The sequence below is a fragment of the Musca autumnalis genome, unplaced genomic scaffold (genome assembly GCF_047663935.1).
Source record: "Musca autumnalis isolate F117 unplaced genomic scaffold, ASM4766393v1 scaffold_4, whole genome shotgun sequence".
NCBI classification, from domain to species: Eukaryota; Metazoa; Arthropoda; class Insecta; order Diptera; family Muscidae; genus Musca; species Musca autumnalis.
The window spans coordinates 137745842-137768758 of NW_027411977.1; the positions used below are offsets into that span (position 1 = coordinate 137745842).

Sequence of the window (22917 nt, forward strand, 5' to 3'; positions counted from 1 at the left end):
CAAATTAATAAACATACACACTAATATTAGAATTTACAGTTTTATTGTCCTATATAACAGCCGTGTCCGTTTTTCACATCAAAGTATTTAAGCGTATTGGGGAGCATATTTTTCATAGGCAGCAACATAAGCAGCCTTGGCGGCATCTTGGCTCATGCCCTTGTTGGCGTTCCAGGCATTCCACTTGGCTGAACCCTTAACATCAATAGCGCTGGGCTTGTCAACGTTGCAGTCACCAGCGGTGGCTTGTTTGAAGAGACCGTAGAATTCCAAGAAGACATCATTTGGGGGAGTCTTGGTGAAAGACTTGGCTTTTTGGGTGGCGGTTTCGAACTAAAAAGTTGCAAGAAAATCATTAATTAACGTACAATATATTTGACATTTTTTCTTCACAACTTACATCCATGTTTGTTCTTTGGCTTAGGAATCTGTTAGTTTAAGGATAAAATGAATTAAAGAAAAAAAAATATGCTAATGAAAATGTTCGACGAAATTTAGTTAATGTTTGTTCCTCTTACCACTTGTGCTGAAGACAGAAATGTGAATGTTTCGATTAATGAGTGTTGTTTAATTTATACCTCAGCAAGGTATACTGATATGATGGCCATTTATTATCTCAATAACTTATCGGTCTATTTCTTTGTCATTTTACGACATTTCAATGTGGACTTTAAAACTTTCTATCGGTTTTTATGTACTTCTAGAAATTCAGATATCTACCTCCCTCCCACAATAAAATTTACGTTGACACTTATCAGTTTGTAGTTACCCCTTGGTGTTGTGTTCCATTGAATTAAAAAATGACTAATTTTGGGTTGTCAGGTTATAAAGCCACAATATCGATGTTTATCAAACCCAAATTGGCCATAGATAGTTAGTTGGGGGTATCATAAAATAAAAAACTCATTTTTGGCTACTTTTTTAAATAATTTTAAGGTTTATTATTAGGTTATCTTATTATAAGAATTAAAATTTTAACCTTTTTCAAATTAAAAACTCATTAGGCGTATTTGGGTGCATACTTTTGATAGGTTGCAATATATGCCTGTTTAGCTGCATCCTGAGACATGCCCTTGTGTCGTTGCCATGCATCATACTTAGCCTTGGCCACAACATCTGTTACACTAGGCTTATCAATGTTACAATCTCCAACTGTGGCCTGTTTGTAGAGGCCATAGAATTCCAAAAACTCATCATTGGTGGGCTTCTTGGTGAATGCTTTGGCCTTTTCACAAGCGCTATTGAACTGCAATAAGTATTTGAATGTATGAATTGGGAATTATCATTGACAAAAGAACTTGTGTTACTTACATCCATGTTGATGTTGAAGTGGCTATATGGTATGGTAATAATGACAACAATTCTCTAGCAAAAGGCTTTATATAGTGTCATCAAACATTTTAGCTTTGTATTACAAAATCTTATCTCCCGTAAAAGCTCTTTTACTTTTGTAAGTAATTCAGTTTTTATTACACGTCTTTGATTTATTATATTTCTTAAGTGGCTTGTAATTCTTTCTAAAGTGATTATCTCTAATCAATAATACTATATACACGTATAATTGGAAATTTCCCAGATTTGTTTGTAGGAGTTACAATTTGTTGAGGTTACTTAACCAAAACTTTATTAAAACAAGGCAAGCAGGTGACGGGGGCAAGAAGTTATTCTTTTTTTCCCTTTCAAAGTTTTATAACTGCCAAAAACAAAAAATTTCTACAGTTGTTGGGACAGAATTTGTTTAATTTTTAATTATTACCGAATCCTTTGAGAAAATCTGATTGTCATAGCTCGGAATATTCCACTAAATTGCAAAATTTTAAAATGTTGCTATAGGAAGATCCGACTAGATGATACCCTATGTCACTGAGAATACCGTGGAAGGATAAAATGCTACTAAGCTAAGTAGTCTATAATTTTTACATAGGTTAGAAGAGTAAGTTTTAGGAACATACAAAAATGGAATGGAAGAATGAGATAATTATCGCCAATTAGTCCCAATTCCGTCACACATTTCAAATTTCATCAAAATTGGACAGATATTACTTGTTTGGTACATCAGTTACATGGCATCGGGCTAAAATATAAAGGAGCTATATTAAAATCTGAACCGATTTCAAAATAATTTGGCCACCCTTTTTCTAGACCAAATTCTGTCGTACATTTCAACTTTCATCAAAATTGAAAATACATACAGTGATTGGTGCACCAAATACATAATATATGGGATTTATACCAAAATCTGAACCGATTCTTACAAAAATAAATAGCGGTCCTCGTTTAATGACCTTCCCAAAGTTTTATTTCAATCGGACAGTAAATGCGACCTGTACTTTGGTCACAAAAATACATGGACAGGCGGACGGACATGCATAAATCTACTTTTAATGTTGTTTTTCACGTTGGAACCAATGTTTCGTATGATACATATTAAGTAGAAACACTAATATGTATCATACGCAACATTAGTTTCAACGGTTGGGAGGGATACCCGAAGGAATGAACCGATATGGCTCATTTTCGAACTTATACTAAGCTAGCCAAAACAGTTCCAGGAACGTGGCTGCTTCGATGGGATGTAACCACAGATCCACTGGAGTTGAGTATGTTTAGCGGGGCAGTAGAAAAGGTACTGTATGTTGTGCGGGCCTGTGCCACATACAGGCAGATGTTTTGCACAGTGCCATCGATCCTTGCCCAATAGGAGTTTAAATGGCTGCACTTTCCGGAGCGTAGTTGCGCCAAACCTACTTTGACGCTGCTTAGCTCCGATAGATGGGGATTGTGCTCCGTGAACCGCATTCAAACTATAGCTGCTTATGGAATCTGCAACTGCGTCCGTATGATGGCTCTCACGGTAACACGCAGGCAGGCTCTGCAACGAAAGCATGTGATTGTGTCGCTGTACTGGAAGAATCTTTGCCTCCTCATGTAGATAGAGTCATGAGGAGGCAACCTGTAGCTGTTCTCAGGGCGGCATTCTGACAAGCTAGAATCTTTCCCCAACGCTTGTCACTTAGATTCGTGGACTAAACTGGTGCAGCATAGCTTACCACAGAACGACCTATCACGCTGTAAGTGGCCAACAAGGTTTCTTTACCTGCACCCCTAGTGCTGTCGGCTAGGGAATTGATGACCTTGATCCTACATTTCAGTTTGTCGCAGATAGCTGCGGCATGCGCGGACGACGAGAACGTGCTGTCGAATGTGACCCCTAGAATTTTGCGGTAGTTTGTGGTCGGAATTCTGCTACCATCAACCACGACATTCAACTCTCTTCTCACCTGCGCAGAATATGTGGCAAACAGAGTGGCCGTAGATTTAGTGGCGGATATCGGCATATTCCTCGCGTGGGAAGGGATGGTAAGATCGGTCAAATAGGAATTCAGTCTTTGACAAATGTCATCAGGGAAGGTACCTGACGCCAGGATCGTACAATCATCTGCATGCGTTACGATCTCGATGCCGTTTGGAAATGTAGAGGTTAAACAGTTCCGGAGATATTACGGAATCCATGCTGATGATCGCAACTGGATAGCTATTTCTGAAACTGTGGAACACTAAGGCATCAAGGGTCTTTGTTACGGGCGACAAAAGCGAGTTTACTAGTCGTTTTTCGTAACTACTTACGAATCAAACTACAAAGCCTTTTTTATGCCCTCCACCACAATAAGGAGGATATGAAAATTTATAAAGTATATATATTTTTGATCAGCATAAAATTTGATCAGCATTAAAAGTCGATATAACCATGTCCGTCCGTCTGTATGTTGAAATCAAAATACAGTTCGCAATTTTTTAGATAGAGCTTTGATATAGACGTTTATTTATAATTTGGTATAGAAGTTTCTATTACTCCTAGGCGTTTTCATATAGCCCCCATAGAATGGTACCTCCCGATTTTCGGTATTTTGAAGACTCTGCCCTCAATATCCCACCAAAATGGCTGAAATTTGATACATAGTCTTCGTTAGGGATATACTATTTACCACCTGAAATTTGTCGATATAGGTCCACCATGTCTTTATATAGCCCCCCATAGAACAGTACCTCTCGATTTTGAAGCCTCTGGCCTCAATATCCAATCAAAATGGCTGAAATTTGGTGCTTAGCATTCGTTGGGTGTATACAACTTTCGACCTGAAATTTCTCGGTATAGGTCCACGTCTTTATATAGCCCCCATAGAACGGTACCTCCCGATTTTCTACCGGTACTCTCGTTTTTTTCTTGAAAGTGTTAGCCACATTATTCAGAGAAGCATCCACAAAAATTGAGCTATAACACTATATTTTAGCACCCCATTTTCATATTTCGATAGGCAGGTCAAGCTCGAAGATGGGCTATATCGGTTCACGTTTGGGTATAGCCCCCACATTTGTTGACCGAACTATCTGTAATATGACATTTGAGGTTCCCAGTGGCCACAAAACTCTCCACCAAAAATGGCCAACATAGGTACTTAGGAATATCCCCCTAACATTCTGGAAAGGAAACTAGTAGTCTGTTTATGTATGTCAATAATAATACGTAAGAAACACTACCAAACTAAAGTGTGTTTTTCAAACTTGTTTTGAAGCAAAGGAAATAATAATTCCAAAACTAAAGTTTGGGTTTGTGTTGTGCTCCAGCGAAATTAACGACTTTTTACTTGTCTACTATTGATATCTCTCTCTCGAATTTCGTCAGTTTTACACACTCTCTATGCAACCTAAGTCTTTATGCTAACGAGTTTACTTTTTATTTCTTCTAGAATTAGATCAGGTTTGAATATAAACTATATGAGTAGACCAATATGAACCGATCGGGCCCCTCCAATAAATTTTCAATTTTTTTTCGCAAAAATTCAGTTTATGGTCAAATCTGGGAATGCATTGAAATTTTTTTGCGGTAGGTCTTCCCCGAGGCCACTTGTGTAATGACCGAAAATCTCTAAATCTCTCCTACCGGCACCAACTAAAATGACGGATGAACATGATAAAGTTGATTATCCGATTTGGATGGAATTTTGCACATTGTGATTTTTTTTTTCCAAAAGTACATCAATTTCGACGAAGGTTTATATTGGATGACATCTTCAGGTTACCTACCTCACAAAAGTTTAACGTTTTCGGTTAAGTGCAATTTCAATTCTTTTCAAAGATTTAGAAATTTTTATCTTGCAGTCCATTTTCGTTCGCAATTCCGTGCTTGACATAATGGTCCAAAAGTACTAAAAACTCCTATAGTAACCAACAAAAATGGCTGGTGGGCACGATAAGTATTGAAAAGAGTAACTGAGATTGGCCCAACCATTGCACATCGAAATATCTTCCTCAAAAAGTTAAATGTTTTCGCTAAACACATGGCTTTTTTGTTGCTTTGAAATTTTCATCAAAGTTAGACTTTGAGATTCTGATTACAAAGACATATTTTTTATTGGCAAGTCCACGATGACCAACTGAAATACCTTGTTGGCACGATAACTATCGGAAAGAAGACTTCCAAAATTTGAACCTATTCCAAGATGGACTACGTGGGTCTGTTCTTTCAGATACCTCCTATTCTTTTCGATCCTTTAAACCCCTAAAAATGTAAGTTGAACAACTTCCAACAATTGTTTTGTAAACTAGAATAATTATATTTTCTTAAAAAAATTAGAAATTAATTTAGGTACATCTCCCCAATTATTGTTTTTATACCCTCCACGATAAGATGGATTGTATATAAGGTTCGCCACTTCATTTGAAACTCATCGAAATAATCAACCACCAAACTATATATTTTCTTGATCAGCGTAAAATTTTAAGTCGATTTAGCCATATCCATTCATTTTTTTCTTATTAGGTCCCATAAGCTTTTAGTATTGTATTCTACCTTTTATCTGGACAATATTGTTATTGTTCTTCAACGATTTGTTTCTTCTACCAAATAGTAGCCCCAATTCGGGGTGGCGAAAGCGAGCTGCATTTTTTATCAATATTGTCTGTCTATTATTATGGATTTACACGTGTTTGAAAGTATCTCTATTAATTTATTAATATTAATTTACCAGCAGGGTTTGCTAATTTAGCATTAAGTGTATTATTACATTGATCAACATTGAGCTTCATACCTAAATTGCAGAGACCAAAATTTAACCAGCACACATTTTTATGTTTGTTTTTAGAAAATCTTTAATTTATTAAAATAAAAATAAATAATTTAAAAGAAAGGGGACGGGTAGTTATCAGGTTAAACGTGTTATTTTCGGACGATTTAGGCATAGGTGGCAGCATGTTTCTCATAGGCAGCAACATAAGCAGCCTTGGCGGCATCTTGGCTCATGCCCTTGTTGGCGTTCCAGGCATTCCATTTGGCTGAACCCTTAACATCAATAGCGCTGGGCTTGTCAACGTTGCAATCACCAACGGTGGCTTGTTTGAAGAGACCGTAGAATTCCAAGAAGACATCATTGGGGGGAGTCTTGGTGAAGGACTTGGCTTTTTGGGTGGCGGTTTCGAACTGTATAATGGATAAGGAAATACATTTAGTTTTTATCACTTTTACGAATTTTTTCCATAATATTTATACTTACATCCATATTAAGTTTGTTGGTTGGTTAGATCTTACTTCTCAAAAATTTGGAAATAAACTGATGTCTGTGTGATCGAAACATCAACAATTTATACAAAATTCATAATTTCTGATAATATTTTTCTTCTGCAGTCATTAGATTTGAGTTGGTTAACAACATTTTCAGTTGATATACTTTTTATCGAAATTTTGTTAACGAAATCTTTATAGACATTTAATGTGGTTTCGATAAACCTTTAAACGAGAGTTAGTAACACAAAAAAAAAAGAAAAAGAAACTGATAAACTTCTCCTGCAATGTAGATGGGGGCTGGCTGCATGATATTGCTAATATTTTTGTTGTATTATACAATTGTTTTATTACACCCCACCACCATCACAATTATTTGATGGTCGATGACAAAATTTATTGGCCGTTTTACCCCGGGAGAGAAATGAACAATTGTGATAAGACCGTCGACTGTACATACATATATGCATGTTAGAAGCCTTTAGAATACGTGTAGTTTTGGGGGCTAAATCGCCTTTAGAACTACCGCTTGTCGGTTATAAAAGAAACATTGTTCCGATACCCAGATAATTGATAAGAATTTGATACACTAATTGAAAGTAATTAAGTGACAGTAGTCTTATATTTTAACAGCTAATCTAATCGTAAATTAATACAAACACAGTGGCCCTAATGTACGTTAATGGGATTAGGCTGCCGACAGCAGGTGTAGGCTATGAGTAATAGAACTAATAATATTCTTTAGTGACGATATCTTTGGCGGGCCGACCTTTTTACACCATTTAAAAAAAGTAAAGCTTGAAACAGATAAAGCCACGCTCTTCCCCCTAAAATGAAATTTTTTCATAAAGTTTTTGAACATTTTGCTCCCGGGTGTCTTTTCAGGTCAAGTTCAAAAATGGGCTATATCGTCCCACTGTTTGGTATTTTCGGTCTTTTGAACGTTTTAATAAAATTTTTTGAGGTTCCCTGCAGTCACGAAACTTCTCCACCAAAAATTTTCAACATAGGACCATGGTTTGGTATAGGTCCCATATAACGGTACCTCTCGATTTTCGGTATTTTGAGAGATTTAGCTACATTTGTTGACTGAACTACCCGTCATTTGACACTTGAGGTTCCCTGCAGTCACGAAACTTCTCTACCAAAAATTGCCAAAATGGGTCCATGTTATGGCATAATCCCCATATAATGGTACATACGTATTTTAGGTATTTTCAGTATTTTAGTTGCATTTTTTGATCGACCTATCTGTAATTAGACACTTGAGGTCACGAAACTTCTCCACCAAAAATTGTCAACATAGGTGTATGTTTTGGTATAGCCCCCATCACCATACCTCTCGATTTTCGGTATTTTGAAAGTTTAGCTACATTTTGTGACTGAACTTCCCGCAAGTTGACATTTAAGGTTCCATGCATTCACGAAACTTTTCTATTAAAAATTGTCAACATAGGTGCATGGGGGCTATACCCCATATAGCGATACCTCCGGATTTTTGAGGGATTTCGCCACATTTTTTTACTGAACTACCCGTAATTTGACGTTTGAGGGTCCCTGCAGTCACGAAACTTCTCCACCAAAAATGTTCAACATAAATCCATGTTATGGTTTAGCCCCCATATAATGGTACCTCCGGGTTTTAGGCATTTTGAGGATTTTAGCTGAAATTTTTGACCGACCAACCTGTAATTTGACACTTGAGAAAATGTTCAACATACATAGGTCCACCCTTCGATATAGGCCACATATAAAGATACCGCCCGCTCGATTGAAGACATTTTTGCATACATTTTCTGACATAATTTAGGCATTTGGTGTATTAGTGGTCGAAAAACTTCTGCACCCAAAATTGTGGACAGAAAAGGAAACTAATTATTTCATTTTATTTCAGTATATTTATTGTGGAGAGTATACAAATTTCGGCCAGGTCGAACTTAACGATTTTTAAGAGTTACAATTTTTTATCAAATCAATTAATTATTCTATTGTTTTATACAAAAATTTTAAAATTTATTTGAATTTCATCTTGTTTTATTTTAGAGCTTCCAGTGTCGATCAGGAAATAAAAAAACCCGAACCGAAAAAATCCGAAAATGAATTGCAATGGGAGGAGTTGGTTCGCAATATGGTGCGACCATTACAACTCTGTGATCTTGACTTTACTGATCTAAATTCAGATGATGATAAAGATCTTCTGGCACCTAGAGGTACGGGCCGGGGTGTGCCGCCACCACCACCGCCAATGGGTGGTGTGGCTCTGCCACCACCTATGCTTCCACAACATATAGTTTTACCACCACCAATGATGTCCCAGTCAAATACCAGCAATGGTAGTGGTACCGGTTATGCCAATTCCAGTTTGACCAATAGCCTGAATAGCTCACTAAATGGTTCCATTAATGGTGATACGCTTAGGAAAAGCAAGAAAACGGTAAGAAAATCTTCAACTTAATATTATTAAACTTAAAAACAAATTAACTATATATTTATTCCCTTGAATAGGTTAAACTATTTTGGAAAGAGGTACGTGAGGATCTAATACCTCCAGCGGTGGGTAAAACAATATGGGATGAATTGCCACCTGCCACAGTTGATACCCAAAAATTGGAACACCTGTTTGAATCAAGAGCCAAAGATTTAATGTCCAAGGTAAGTCATTTGTACCCAAGTAAAGGAAACCAAAAGAGTTTCCAAATTTTTCTGATTTTTATTTTCGCCATTTAGGAAGTTTGCCAAAAAATTAATAAACAAAAATTATTTTCTTTTTTCTTTGTGCCTTCTACAAATTATTACCATGAAAAAATATTGAATTCGATTTAAAAAAAAATATTTTAAAAAATCCATGTTATGTTTCCGTTAAAAACATATAAAACTCCTATAGGAGGTGAGTGAATTTTACCATGACTTTCGATTGGTGATTTGGGTTTCTTACCAATCTAATGTCAAATATATTTAAAATAAAAAATACGGGTAGTAGTTGTAGTTGCTGGTGTTGGTCTTATCACTTGTTGTGTCTCCACTATTATTTGTAGTAGCTTTCATTTGACACAGAGCACTTTTATTAATTTACATTCACAGCACTTGTCTTGAATGTTTAGTTGTATGTGAGTGTAAGTTGTCATTTTATGGAAAACGTTGATTGTATTAATTTTGAAATGTTTAAGTTTTTTATTAATTAAAATTTAATTTTACACTTTTTACACCTTGAATACAAATTTATTAAATTCAAAGTTTATAATCATGGGTTAAGTAATGCGTTTCTCAAACGGGGTACACACATCCAGCAGTTTTGACTGTAGATTTTTGATCAAATATCGGTTGCTTATCACAAAATGTTTTGTGGTTGTTCGACAGTTTGACAATGATCAATATTTTCGAAAAATCGACAATCAAAACTGATGGTATGTGCGCCGCTTAAAGGTTACCAAAGACTATTAGGAAATATACATACCGTCCTGGAAAAAATAAATATAAAAGTCAGGGAGTTTTAGTGATTATAAGGAGTTCATAAAGATATTTAAATATCCTTTATGTTAGTATATAGGACGTCCAATAAAAAAATAAATTAAACAATAAAAAATATATATAAAAAAATAAAAACAATAATTAGAAACATTTTATATACCACTACAAAAGACATTCTTTGAAAGTTGTGTATAATTAAGTAAAAATTCTCCGATTTTCCAGGCCCAAACTAATTGCAATTTAGCAATAACTTCGATATATGTAAATACAGCGCACAATTAGGAAATATGTATAGGCAGACTTACTCTACTTACACAAAAAACTCGAATATTTTCGCAACCTTTTTTGGTTTTTTTTCGAATTTTGTTATATATATTGGCTGTTATCAGTCATTTCTTGCTTATAAAGCTTCGTTTGCTTCATGCATTTCCACGCAATTGACCTAAAACCCAAGCATTTAAGAAAAATCCACTTTTTTATAATTTTCCAATTTTTATGACAAATTTAAATTTTAATACAAAATTTTAAGTTTTCTCTCAAAAAAAAAAAAAAAAAAAAAAAATCTCGGCGTTAAGTGGGTTAATACATCTGATGAGCACTAAGTGCGAAATATGCCGTATGTCGTATTGTAAAATGTTTCTAATCATTGAGCTCTTCTTGAAAGAGAAAAAAGTAATAGAAATTCAATCATATGCTCATAATCGCCTTTATATTTTAATAAAAATTAAAAACAAGTCCGTATAAAAATAATTTTTTTATAGAAGTTGAATTGAATAAAAGCTCTTAAAAAATGTAATTGAAATAACTCTATACTTTCAAAAGAAATGGAGTTTTCGCCAGTATATATTGATTCTGAATGACTGCGGACCGTTTATACCCAGACTATAGATGGGCGCGTGTTACGTGTTACAACTAAGCTCTTTAGCGACGACTAAATACAAAACACTTTAGTTGTTGTTGTTGTTTAGTGTCACAACCGTGAAATGCGCCCATCTCTAACCCAAACCCCCCAGACAAACGCATTCCCAAATATAATTTTTTTAATGTCTTCAACACACGATTATGTCATGTGCATCAATATAGGCTTTGATAATAAATTTGATTTGGATTAAAACGTACATGTGTTGAACTTTTGGATCGACATAGTCCATTTTGCAAGTGTGTGTAATTTTGGGAGTCATTGCCCGCCATCCAGCCATTTTACAGTAGGATTTTTAGAGTGATATCTTGGGCTTTTTCTAAGGAATCATGGATTTGCCTACGAAAGATATTAATGCGTTGTAATAAAAATCTCAAGGTAGTCCCTGTGATGACAATTTCAAAATCAGCCCTTAAACGGGTTTTAAGTGAAAACAAGTAAGAACGGCGTAAGTTCGGCTGGGCCGAACTTGTTATACCCTCCACCACAAGTTGTATTAAAGTAAAATGGAATAATTAGTTCCCTTTCGTGTATAAAGAAGACTTAATACTAAATTTCAGCAATTTCGGTACAACAATGCGAGGCACCATTCTATTGGGGCTTTTTTAAAACGTCGATCTATACCGACAAATTTCTGACGGAAAGTTTTTAGGCTCAAAGAAGACTAAATACCAAATTTCCTATATTTCTGTAAGAGAATGTAGGTAAAACTTAAAAAATACCGAAAATCAAGAAGTACGCTTCTATGGGGATATAGGAAGACGTGGACCTATACTGATAATACTCTTCTGGAATATTTTATAACTCTTGGAAGACGAAATAACGAATTTCAGCAATTTCGGTTGGATATTGACGTCGAAATCTTCAGTATTACGAAAATCGGGAGGTACCGTTCTATGGGGGCTATATAGAAACGTGGACCTATACCGACGAATTTTAGTCAGAAATGGGGCAATATGAAAGCGTGGACCTGTACAGACATATTTCTGGCGAACAGTTTTATATAACATTGAAGACTAAATACCAAATTTCAGCCATTTTGGTGGAATATTGAAGACACAAACTTCAAAATACGAAAAATCGGGAGGTACTTTTCCATGAGGGCTATATGAAGACGTGGACCTAGACGGACAAATTTAAAGGGGAAGTTTGAGTACCCCCAACGAAGTCTAAATACCAAATTTCAGCCATTTCGGTGGAATATTGAGGCCACAACGTTCAAAATACTGAAAATCGGGAGGTACCTTTCTATGGGGGCTATATGAAGTCATGGACCGATACCGACAAAGTTCTGGGGAAAAGTTTTATGCCACCAACGTAGACTAAGTACCAAATTTCAGCCATTTTGGTAGGATAATGAAGCTAAAACCTTCAAAATACGGAAAATCGGGAGATACCGTTCTATGGGGCTATATGAAGGTGTGAACCGATAACGACAAAATTCTTGGGGAAAGTTTTATACCCCTAAAGAAGACTACGTACCAAATTTCAGCCATTTTGGTAGGATGATGAAGCTAAACCCTTAAAAATACCGAAAATCGGGAGGTACCGTTCTATGGGGGCTATATCAAAACGTGGACAGATATATCCCATTTTCAATACCAACTATCCTGCAAGTAATAAAAACTTCTGTACCAAATTTTGACTCTCTATCTTTAAAATTGCGAGCTGTATCTTGATTTCAACAGGCGGACGGACTGACTGACTGACTGACGGACGGACGGACAGACGGACATGGTCAAATCGACATAGAATTTTATGCTGATCAATAATATATATATATATATATATATATATATATATATATATATATATATATATATATATATATATACTTTATAGGGTCTCCGACGAATATTTCGATGTGTTACAAACGGAATGACAAATTTAATTATACCCTCCATATGGTGGAGGGTATAAAAACATATTGGGTAAAGTAGCCGTTAATGAAAAATATTGAAGAGAAGAAGTTTAAGTCCAATTGCCACACCATGGTAGAGTCTTAACTAAGTTATAGGGTGTAATGGATGCTATATTAGATTAAAACGGAATTGCACCTTCAACAGTCTCTATTTCCTATGGATCTTCCCATCGTACGAAAGGTGCAAACACAAACCAACATTTCTAATTATTATTAAATGATTAAAATTACTAGTCAATTTAATTAATTACATGTGTGTTCGTTGAGTAATATTGTTAATTTTATTTTAATAAACATGCACTAAGACTGTTAAGGTTTAAAATCTCTAGAATAGTTTTCACAATAATATATCTGTTTAAGTTAGAAACTCTCTATTGGTATTTTCACTACAAATCTCCAGGGAGCCTTTGTTCGCCTAGTTCGGATCGCAGAGAGGCCTCCCTTCCTTAAGTGTTCTCTACAAATCCTCTGAGAAACTATGTTCGCTTACGGCGGACCGTAGGGTGATATTTCCAATCATTGCCCTACAAATCTTCTCAGAGACTATGTTCGCTCAGTGCGGATCGTAGAGAGTACTCTCTTGGTAGTGGAATTTCTCTGCAATTTCTCCCTGGAACTGTATTCGCTCAGTTCGGATCGTAGTGAGAACTTTCCAATAAGCAGTGATTGCCTCAGCCTTGATTCACTTTCGGTTTTTATACACAAAAGACTTATAAGTCATCTCTTCACCAGTACGGAAGTACTTTTCGGTTTATTGTAACGCGTCTCACCCCACACCAGGTAAAGTCATCAGCACTTTTCGCCTTAATAAATCACCCACACCAATATTATTATTTATACAAACTAAAAACCTTTGTGTTTTATTTTTCTCCTCTTATATTTATCGGTAACACTCGGGTTTGTATCACCATTGCTCATCTCCACAAACAACAACTATTCTCTGCGGCCTTTCTGAGCTATCACCTAAACATTTGGTCCAGTCGAGCCGGATAAGTTCCTTTGGACTTTGTTGTTGTCCACCCACATTTCATCCAATCGAGACGGATTAGTGGATAAATTACACTGGGTTGTTAGTGCTATTCGCAGTTTTTTGTTCTCTTCTTCACCACACAAAAGATTCCCCAATCACCCCTCACCACCATCCTCATCATCAAACCATCATACATTATCATATTCCACCAAAAAACATACCAGGTATGTAAATTCAGTGTTTTCCATAAGTGAGCAAATCGCGAGTGTTAAATTTTTTATCTCTATTTTCGCATAAAAAAAATAGTTCGGTTACTGATCGACTTTAATTCACCCTATCGGTCGGTGATTACAAACAAATACGGTTAAATTCTTCATACAGTCCACACAATAAATCTTTTAATAGTTATTCTCACCAAAATACGGTTGTGTTCCCTTTAAAGTACATGCAAATTGCGTTTATTTTTTACATCCAATACATCTAATATACGGCATACTGTGTTTCTTTATTATTCACCAACAAGTGTAGTGATCGCCAATACGTGTTGTTGTTTTATTTATTTCGGTTTTCTTCTCACTATCCCTACATCCATAATTATTCCAAAGGGAGAGCCCTTTAGTGAGAATTGCAACAACAAACGTATTACAAATTACCCGCCTTTTTGCATTTCTTTTAGCGTCACCTAATAAAACGAAAAAAACCTACCAACAATTCAATACGTTGTGGTCTCTCTACCTGCTTACCTACTAGTACATACCAGCAAACGTCTACTGCGACGCTAGTTGTGTTTTATTTCGTTTTGTTGTACACATTCGTTATTACTACGGTTACAGTGGGTCGCAGGTGAAAAAATTATTTTTTATATACATTATTTTTTAATGTTTTTTTCGGAAAAATAAATATTTGCATATTTTCGAAAAATAATCGGTATTCGGTATAAACGGTTTTTTGGACATCGTACACCCTACAATCGGCATTATATATTTATATTTTTAGTAAATATAACATATATATTTATTCAAATATTCAATATAAATTTATATTTTTATACTAAAATCACCTTTTTTATTGACATATTTCAATTTTCGGTTGCGTTTTTTTTGCTTTTTTGGTTGTTCTGAAGTAGTGCACCCTACATTCGGTCCCTTTGGAATATAAAATTTTCATTTTTCACAAGGAAAATTCCCAAATTATTCGGTTTTCGATATTTTGGCCATTTGTGTTTTCCCATTTCACAAAAATTAATCGATTTTGGACATTTAGTCATTGGTTCACGCTACACCCAGTTGCATAAATAATAAATTTGAATTAATTTTTGCAACTTTTCGGTAAAACTTGATCCCTTTTTCCAATTTTTCGAAAAAATTAGAGAATATTTGTTTAATTCTTTCGGAATAAAAAGCGTTTCTTATTTTAAAGCGATTAGCACTCCCCAAAATGCCGGTTACACCATTAGATTTCTTTATCAGAGCTTCCGATGCTTTGATAAAATATGACTCGCATTTCACCTCAATGCGCGAGGACCAATTAGATGAGTACGAATTGGAGTTCCGTAGCGCAGAACTCGACAAGTTATGGTCAAAGGTCCAAGAAACCTTCGATAATTGCTTGGATTATGTGATGTCGTCGGTAGATGCTAATAAGGCAGATATAGATTCCATAGACAGCAAGTATGAAGTCTGTCATCAGACGTACATATCTTGTAAAGCGACTATGAACCGCAAGTTAGCAAAAATTCGCCAATCTTCTAAATCCTCACCTCACACCTCAATAAATCGTTCAGACCTCTCGGCAGAAGAATTTCATGGCGACCATGCAAATAACTTGAGCACTTCGACACAGGCGTCGCGGGAAATCGGCACTCAGGTGTATCCTCCTTTCGTTCAAAACAGTTGTCATACTCGTGACTCAATCTTTTCGCCACCAAATCCGGATAGTGTACATAACCTTGTACTTCCTCCATGCGACATAGAAACCTTTCATGGTGATTTCTTGTCGTGGCCGACATTCCGAGACCTTTTCACCGCGATATATGTAAATAATTCTGCTCTTAGTGACATTGAGAGACTCTGTCATTTAGTTAGAAAGACAGACGGCGAAGCTAAAGAAATTGTATCTAAGTTCCCACTAACCCACCGTAGCTTCGTCTTAGCATGGACAGCTCTCAAAAATCGGTTTGACAATAAACGGGTTATTGTCAATAGTCACTTGAAGCTTCTCTTTGATCTTCCATACATCGATCGTGAAACTAGTTCGGGATTGAAAACCCTTCAGCGCGGAATAAATAGTTGTTTATCTGCTATGGCCGTATATGATATCACCACAGTACATTGGGATCCTATCATAGTCTTCATTTGTATTCAGCGTTTACCGCGAATAACTGTCGCTCTATGGGAACAGAGTGTTAGAGACAAATCGGCTTTGTCTTCTTGGGAAGACTTGGATTCATTTATTTCTGAAAGAATTCAGACACTTGATTGTTTGCGTGATATCAAAGGCCCTGAACCCAATAAAAAGTCTTTTTCGAAAGAATTTAAATCACCAATCACCAACAATTCGGTTTATAAAAAATTCAAATCACCAGCCACGATAACTTGTCTTCTATGTCCTACGGAAATTCATTCTTTGCGATCTTGTCCAAAGTTTAAACAATTGCCTTTTGACCAAAAATCTTCTACGGTGAAGAAACAAGGCAGTTGTTGGAATTGTCTTTCACGGGGTCATACAATTAAAACTTGTACTAGCGCCCATAATTGCAATATGTGTCGTGGAAGACATCACACCCTCCTCCACCGTTCTAATAATTCACCTCCCTCAACTCCTTCATCGAATTCTACACCTTCTTCTTCTTCTCGCCATTCTGTACTTCACCACAATGACAATATAGCTTCCACCTCCACCGGTGCCAATCCAACTATAGCAAATCAACAAGTTTTCCATACATCACAGAATCGTAGTGTTCTTCTGGGAACTGCTATAGTGAATCTAATCCATAACGGTAAAGAGTATCCAGTTAGAGCTCTGATTGATCCAGCATCTGAGGGTTCTTTCATTTCTAAAACCATTAAAAATCGGTTACATTTGCCCACTCACTCTTCTCCAGCTCGTATTTCAGGAGTAACGGGAACGGTATCAGCTAATACTCAGAAGAGTTGTTCTCTGAAAATCGGTTCAAGAATCAATTCTTCTTTGGTACTTCAAACAGAAGCATTTGTTCTCCCTAGGATATCGGATGATCTTCCATCTTTCTCAATAGATCCCGATATAACACATCGTTTACCAAACATTCGATTAGCTGATCCACACTTTGTTGATAGTAGACCCGTAGAACTATTGATTGGATCTGATCTATACCCAAAAATCCTCTTAGACGGAATTCACCAAAATATACTCGGTTCACTTCTGGCACAAAATACGGTATTTGGATGGATCCTAACTGGTCCAATGTCCTCTTCTCCCCATCATTCGAATTAATTACGTTCAAATGACTGCACCATCAGACAACCAAAAACCGTGAATACTTTATTATTCTCACCAGGATGTATTTTCTATCGGTTTCTCCTCGTTAACATAAGATTTATTTTCACCTTCGCCATTTTTATTACCTACGGAACGGCTATCGCTTTATTACAGTCCAAAAAAATGGATAATTTGAAATCGGAAAAGCTCACCTAACTGAATTTACATACTTGGATTCCTAGTTGTAAGTTACTTTAAGTTCACCCATTTTATGTTGAAACACCCCTATGTGTTTCAAGGCTGGCGGCTAATGTTTAAGTTAGAAACTCTCTATTGGTATTTTCACTACAAATCTCCAGGGAGCCTTTGTTCGCCTAGTTCGGATCGCAGAGAGGCCTCCCTTCCTTAAGTGTTCTCTACAAATCCTCTGAGAAACTATGTTCGCTTACGGCGGACCGTAGGGTGATATTTCCAATCATTGCCCTACAAATCTTCTCAGAGACTATGTTCGCTCAGTGCGGATCGTAGAGAGTACTCTCTTGGTAGTGGAATTTCTCTGCAATTTCTCCCTGGAACTGTATTCGCTCAGTTCGGATCGTAGTGAGAACTTTCCAATAAGCAGTGATTGCCTCAGCCTTGATTCACTTTCGGTTTTTATACACAAAAGACTTATAAGTCATCTCTTCACCAGTACGGAAGTACTTTTCGGTTTATTGTAACGCGTCTCACCCCACACCAGGTAAAGTCATCAGCACTTTTCGCCTTAATAAATCACCCACACCAATATTATTATTTATACAAACTAAAAACCTTTGTGTTTTATTTTTCTCCTCTTATATTTATCGGTAACACTCGGGTTTGTATCACCATTGCTCATCTCCACAAACAACAACTATTCTCTGCGGCCTTTCTGAGCTATCACCTAAACAATATCAATAATAATAATATTAATTGCAAAATATGTTTCTTTTTGAAATTAATTCTTAAAAAAGTGGTGATGGTTTTCATATTAAAAAGAAAACAAATAATACAGCATATTGTCTCAATTTGCTTTTACATCAATGTGCTTTCTTATAATAATAAAAATTTGCTAATTATCATCTATGCAAAATCAATATCTCAACTTAAAAATGATTAACGTTGCTATTGGATGTCAAACCTTTTTCAGAAACAACAAGAAATGAATAAAAGCAAAGAAGTCATAGTCCTCGATCACAAGAGATCGAATGCCATTAATATCGCCATGACCAAATTACCACCGCCACGTGCTATTAAGGCTGCCATTTTGAAAATGGATGCAACTGTGGTTACCCGTGAGGGTATTGACAAGCTATTAAATATGTTGCCAACCGATGAGGAGAAGGGTAAAATACAAGAAGCACAGGTAAATAAAGAGTTTATTTTTTCATTCCAGAAACTTCTTCGTTTTCTTATGAAATCTCTTTTAAAAAATAACTTAATTTTCTTTATTACAGATGGCAAATCCTGAATTACCCTTGGGTAGTGCCGAACAGTTTCTTTTGACATTGGCTTCCATCTCAGAATTACCAGCTAGATTAAGATTATGGGCATTCCGTTTAGATTTTGATAATAGTGAGGTAAGTTTATTCACTACAAAAATATTCATTTGAAAAATACGCAACATTTCGAATATCTTTACAGAGAGAAATTGCAGAACCTTTGATGGATTTGAAGCATGGCATAGAAATATTGCGAAATAATCGTACATTTAAATGTATTCTATCCACATTGTTATCGGTGGGCATATTTTTGAATGGTGCCCCCGTCAAAGGTTTCCAAATCGAGTATTTAGCTAAGGTCAGTTGATACTAATATATGTTTAAAATTTTAATAATTAAAAAACATGCATCTTTTTAAGGTTCCTGAGGTTAAGGATACAGTCCACAAACATTCGTTACTCCATCACTTGTGCCACATTGTCATGGAATCGGGTATGGAAACTACCGACTTGTACTCAGAAATTGGTCCCATTACCCGTGCTTCTAAAGCTGATTTCAATGAGCTGGCCTACAATCTCTCGCAATTGGAACATGAGTGCAAGGCATCATGGGATCGTTTGAAATTGATGTGTAAACATGATTGTCCACCCCAGCTGCAACAGAAATTGGTTGACTTTTTGGCCGATTGTGCAGAGAGAATAATTATTTTGCAAATTGTACATAGGAGGGTTATGAATCGGTATGTCCTTCATATAATTAATTAATCACAAAAAGAGGAAATTATACCTTATTAAAATAATTTTCTTTCTTACAGTTATCGCAAATTCCTTTTATGGCTGGGTGTGCCGCAACACAGTGTTGCCGATTCCCGACCCAATGAATTTTGTCGCATTCTTTCAGAATTCGCCTTGGAATATCGCACGACCCGTGAACGTGTCCAACAACAAATCGAAAAGAAGGCCAATCATCGTGAACGCAACAAGACCAGAGGCAAACTTATTGTTGACATAGCCAAGTTTAAAACCAAAGAAGATAAACAGGATGCAGAGTTAAAGTAATATATCAATGGGAGTTTTCGTTTTTAAGGCAGAGGTTTTTTAAATTCGTTATTTTTCTTTTCACAGAGAACTTTTGGGCACTCCCAGTTCGGATAATGCCGATGGTACGCTAACATGGCGTCGTCGTCGTGCCGAAAATTTACGTTCACCTCAAATGCGTCAAAGTGAAGAGAATTTCACTGATGGCGACGATGAAATATTAGAATCACTGGTCAAGACTGCCACAAAAGCACCAGGCAATCGAACTACGCCAAGAGAACGTAAACGTACACGTCACGCTGATAGAAAATCATGTAAGTATTAAAATTTTTATCAGGAATAAAAGTTAAATATTTATATAGTCAACACAGTAAAAATGATTCCAGAATCCAGAAAATATATATTGGTAAATTAAAAAAAAAAGATAAGACCATATAAACTGTGGACTGGATTAACAATTTCACAAATAATTGTATTGTTTGTTGCGATAACAATCATTCGCTTAAGGTGATATCAAATTCCGTTGAAAAATTTCCAAAATCGACCAACGTTTTGGTATAGTACCAAGGTTTTTTAACTTTCTTTAATCAATCAGAATCATGGTGGACTCGTCTTCGAAAGGTTCGTAACTGTTCCCATGTGGTTTCCCTACTAGTACCGATTACTGAATAAGGAGCCCTAGTAACTATGGTCTAAGTTAGCGTCTCATGCTCAGTCTAAATCACTTGGCTTAATAAAAGTTGTTGTGGCTAATTGGAGCACTCGGCTAAAGATTCTCGCAATAGTTGTTGTTGTAGGAGCTATTATATGTACGTATAAGCCTATTGCATGTCGGGTAGATGTTCTGCGTTGTGCCATCAATCCTGGCTCTACAAGAATAGAGACAGTAATACCAAACGGATCTCAGTTGCGCCAAAACAATTCTCGCTTGTCTTAGCAGCTGTTTTTGTTCTGCTGCAACGAATGGTGGATGATATCCGAGGTCAGTATTCATACGACAGGCTCTTAGGACCTCGGCTGGCTTTCGTGCATACGTTATTTTTGGTAGAGGATTAAAGGGCAATCTAATTCGAATTTTTCTCGGCCGTTCTTTATCCGAAATAACTTAAGCAAGAATGAAGTCTTTATAGCCACGGCGACTGCATCAGTATGAATATCCCTCAAACTTGCTTGATAAACCTTTGACCGAAAGGATATCTTGTATATCTTTGGATGTCCCTCTCTAGATCTTGAAGATCTTTCTTCAATCAATATAACGGAACACAGTTTTGGTGCAAATTGAGGGATTGGAGACGTATATTCGAAGCCCTCATAAAAGGGTACCATAAAAACTATGAAGTGTTTTTACGGTTTCGCCTTCATTTCTTATTTGATGAATCCAAAATCTTCTAATATGATAAATTATTGGTTAAGCTAATATTTGGCAAACAATTATTAAGTTAGGTCAATATTTTAGTGTAGCTCCCATACAACGGTATCTCCCGATTTTATGTATTTCGAGGGTCTTGACCACATTTTTTAGTACATTTATCTGTAAATTAGGATTTATAGTTCTGAATGCCTAAGAATTCATAGTGTGAAAATTTGTCAATATAGGTCAATGTTTTGGTATAGGCCCCATATAGAGGTGCAGTCAAATTTGGGAGTTTTCGAATATTATATGCATATATTGCAACTAAACCGGTTCAAATTGTGAATTGTACATTTTGAAGGGATTGAAAATATTTCTATCAAACATCATCTCTATATATAAAATATTCCGCTACTTTTTTAACTCTAAATACTTTTCAAAAATAGGGAAAATGGCTACATTTTAAATTAATTTTTAATATGCTTCTAAACTTCTTTTGCCATAAATATGTTTTTCTAAGACTTAGATTCCTAACTGAAGTTGACGATTCCATTCTAAAAGGGGCACTTTTGATGAGTAAAAAAATATTACTCTTTATATACCAAAATTTAATTTAATTTTTTATGGTGCTCTTTAAATTATTAAAAATTCTTTAGCTTTATGACAGTGTAAATGTAGAAGTAAACAATATATGATCTTGACATTTTGGTTAAAGACTTACAATTTTGTACCATATTACCATGTAACGACTGTTATACCAAAAACCGAATTTAATTTATTTTAATTAATCTCCATTTTTTGCTATTTCAACCCTTGTGCATCGCCATCGTTTTATATAAATCATTATATATAGTAATTATAACATAATGGTAGACCTGCACAAGTTGTGTTATGTAGGGTGACCACAGACATTAAACCAAAACACGACATACTGTACAACAGTAACAGGGAAAATGAAGCCAAAAATCCCAAAATGCAAACATTTGAACCACAGCTATTTCCACCATTTTTGACATAACTCAAAATGAGCAAGCAGGGAACAAGTTTTGTTTGCGCAATATCAAAGAAAACAATCAAGAGAAAAATACAAAAAAAATTCTCACAACTTTCTCGACACTCTTTTTTGTTACACTCCAATACATTTCAAAATTATGCAAAATCTGGACACATTTTGAGGAATTTTTTAAACACATTTCTACAAAACTTTTTCAGTACAATTTTTTCCTAAAATATTAAGAATTACCTCTGCTTGAAATATCTATTTTGAAAATGCCAAGTTTATGTAGCAAAAACTACGTTATGGCGATTTAAAAGCAGCAAATTTTAATACTTTTCACCTGTTTCTTAAATTTTAAAAATATGTTCAACTTTAACACTGTGGTACACGAAAATTAAACAACATACGACTTTGCTATTTTGGCTAGTGAGGTAGAATTTTGTACTCATTAACCCTGTCAAGACAGATTATCAAAAATTTGTGTTTCAATTTTTCAATTAAGACCCGTTTTTTTCAATCTTGCCCCAACGTGCAGCGTACGTAAAAATACTTTAAATATCATTTCCAATCGTTTCGTATTTTCCATAGGAACAATACAAAACGAAACATAACCCACGCTGGCGGAGTTCGCTGTTTAGTTTCGTTTTGTTTACATTCGTGAGTGCGAACAAAGCGATAAGCGAAAAGTACTCAACTCCACAAGAGCAGATAGAAAACTAAATATTACTAAACACATGTGAATAAATCAAAAACGTTTGGTGGTTGATAAAATATTC

The 22917-nt window shown here is 35.7% G+C and overlaps 4 protein-coding genes across 34 annotated transcripts in view; 1 reads left to right on the forward strand and 3 right to left on the reverse strand.

Moving 5' to 3' along the window:
* The window catches only part of Fhos (Formin homology 2 domain containing), a 319001-nt gene that overhangs the window by 289247 nt on the left and 6837 nt on the right, over positions 1 to 22917 (forward strand). For 20 of the 31 annotated variants that reach the window (XR_012412379.1, XR_012412381.1, XR_012412383.1 and 17 more), the window contains 8 exons: positions 8603 to 8993; positions 9065 to 9211; positions 18465 to 18680; positions 18772 to 18894; positions 18959 to 19114; positions 19176 to 19495; positions 19571 to 19810; positions 19881 to 20107. Coding sequence is in view for 24 of the 31 variants with exons in the window: in XM_073981771.1 (XP_073837872.1) it covers positions 8603 to 8993; positions 9065 to 9211; positions 18465 to 18680; positions 18772 to 18894; positions 18959 to 19114; positions 19176 to 19495; positions 19571 to 19810; positions 19881 to 20107 (1820 nt within the window). In the remaining 7 variants the exon portion in view is untranslated. Of the gene's footprint in view, positions 1 to 8602; positions 8994 to 9064; positions 9213 to 18462; positions 18681 to 18771; positions 18895 to 18958; positions 19115 to 19175; positions 19496 to 19570; positions 19811 to 19880; positions 20108 to 22917 lie in introns of all 31 variants that reach the window. The other 11 variants (XM_073981760.1, XM_073981759.1, XM_073981762.1 and 8 more) reach the window with 1 other exon arrangement.
* On the reverse strand, positions 27 to 627 carry LOC141401492 (acyl-CoA-binding protein-like). Its single transcript, XM_073981785.1, has 3 exons — positions 519 to 627; positions 401 to 428; positions 27 to 333 (listed from the first exon to the last, which is right to left on the reverse strand). Exons 2-3 carry the CDS (start codon positions 404 to 406, stop codon positions 88 to 90), a joined length of 252 nt encoding a protein of 83 aa, XP_073837886.1. The 5' UTR covers positions 407 to 428; positions 519 to 627; the 3' UTR covers positions 27 to 87.
* On the reverse strand, positions 907 to 1361 carry LOC141401494 (acyl-CoA-binding protein-like). The gene is made up of 2 exons (XM_073981786.1): positions 1312 to 1361; positions 907 to 1246 (listed from the first exon to the last, which is right to left on the reverse strand). The coding sequence occupies exons 1-2, from the start codon at positions 1315 to 1317 to the stop codon at positions 1001 to 1003; spliced, it is 252 nt and encodes an 83-aa protein (XP_073837887.1). The 5' UTR covers positions 1318 to 1361; the 3' UTR covers positions 907 to 1000.
* LOC141401496 (acyl-CoA-binding protein-like) lies at positions 6132 to 6674 on the reverse strand. The gene is made up of 2 exons (XM_073981788.1): positions 6552 to 6674; positions 6132 to 6478 (listed from the first exon to the last, which is right to left on the reverse strand). The coding sequence occupies exons 1-2, from the start codon at positions 6555 to 6557 to the stop codon at positions 6233 to 6235; spliced, it is 252 nt and encodes an 83-aa protein (XP_073837889.1). The 5' UTR covers positions 6558 to 6674; the 3' UTR covers positions 6132 to 6232.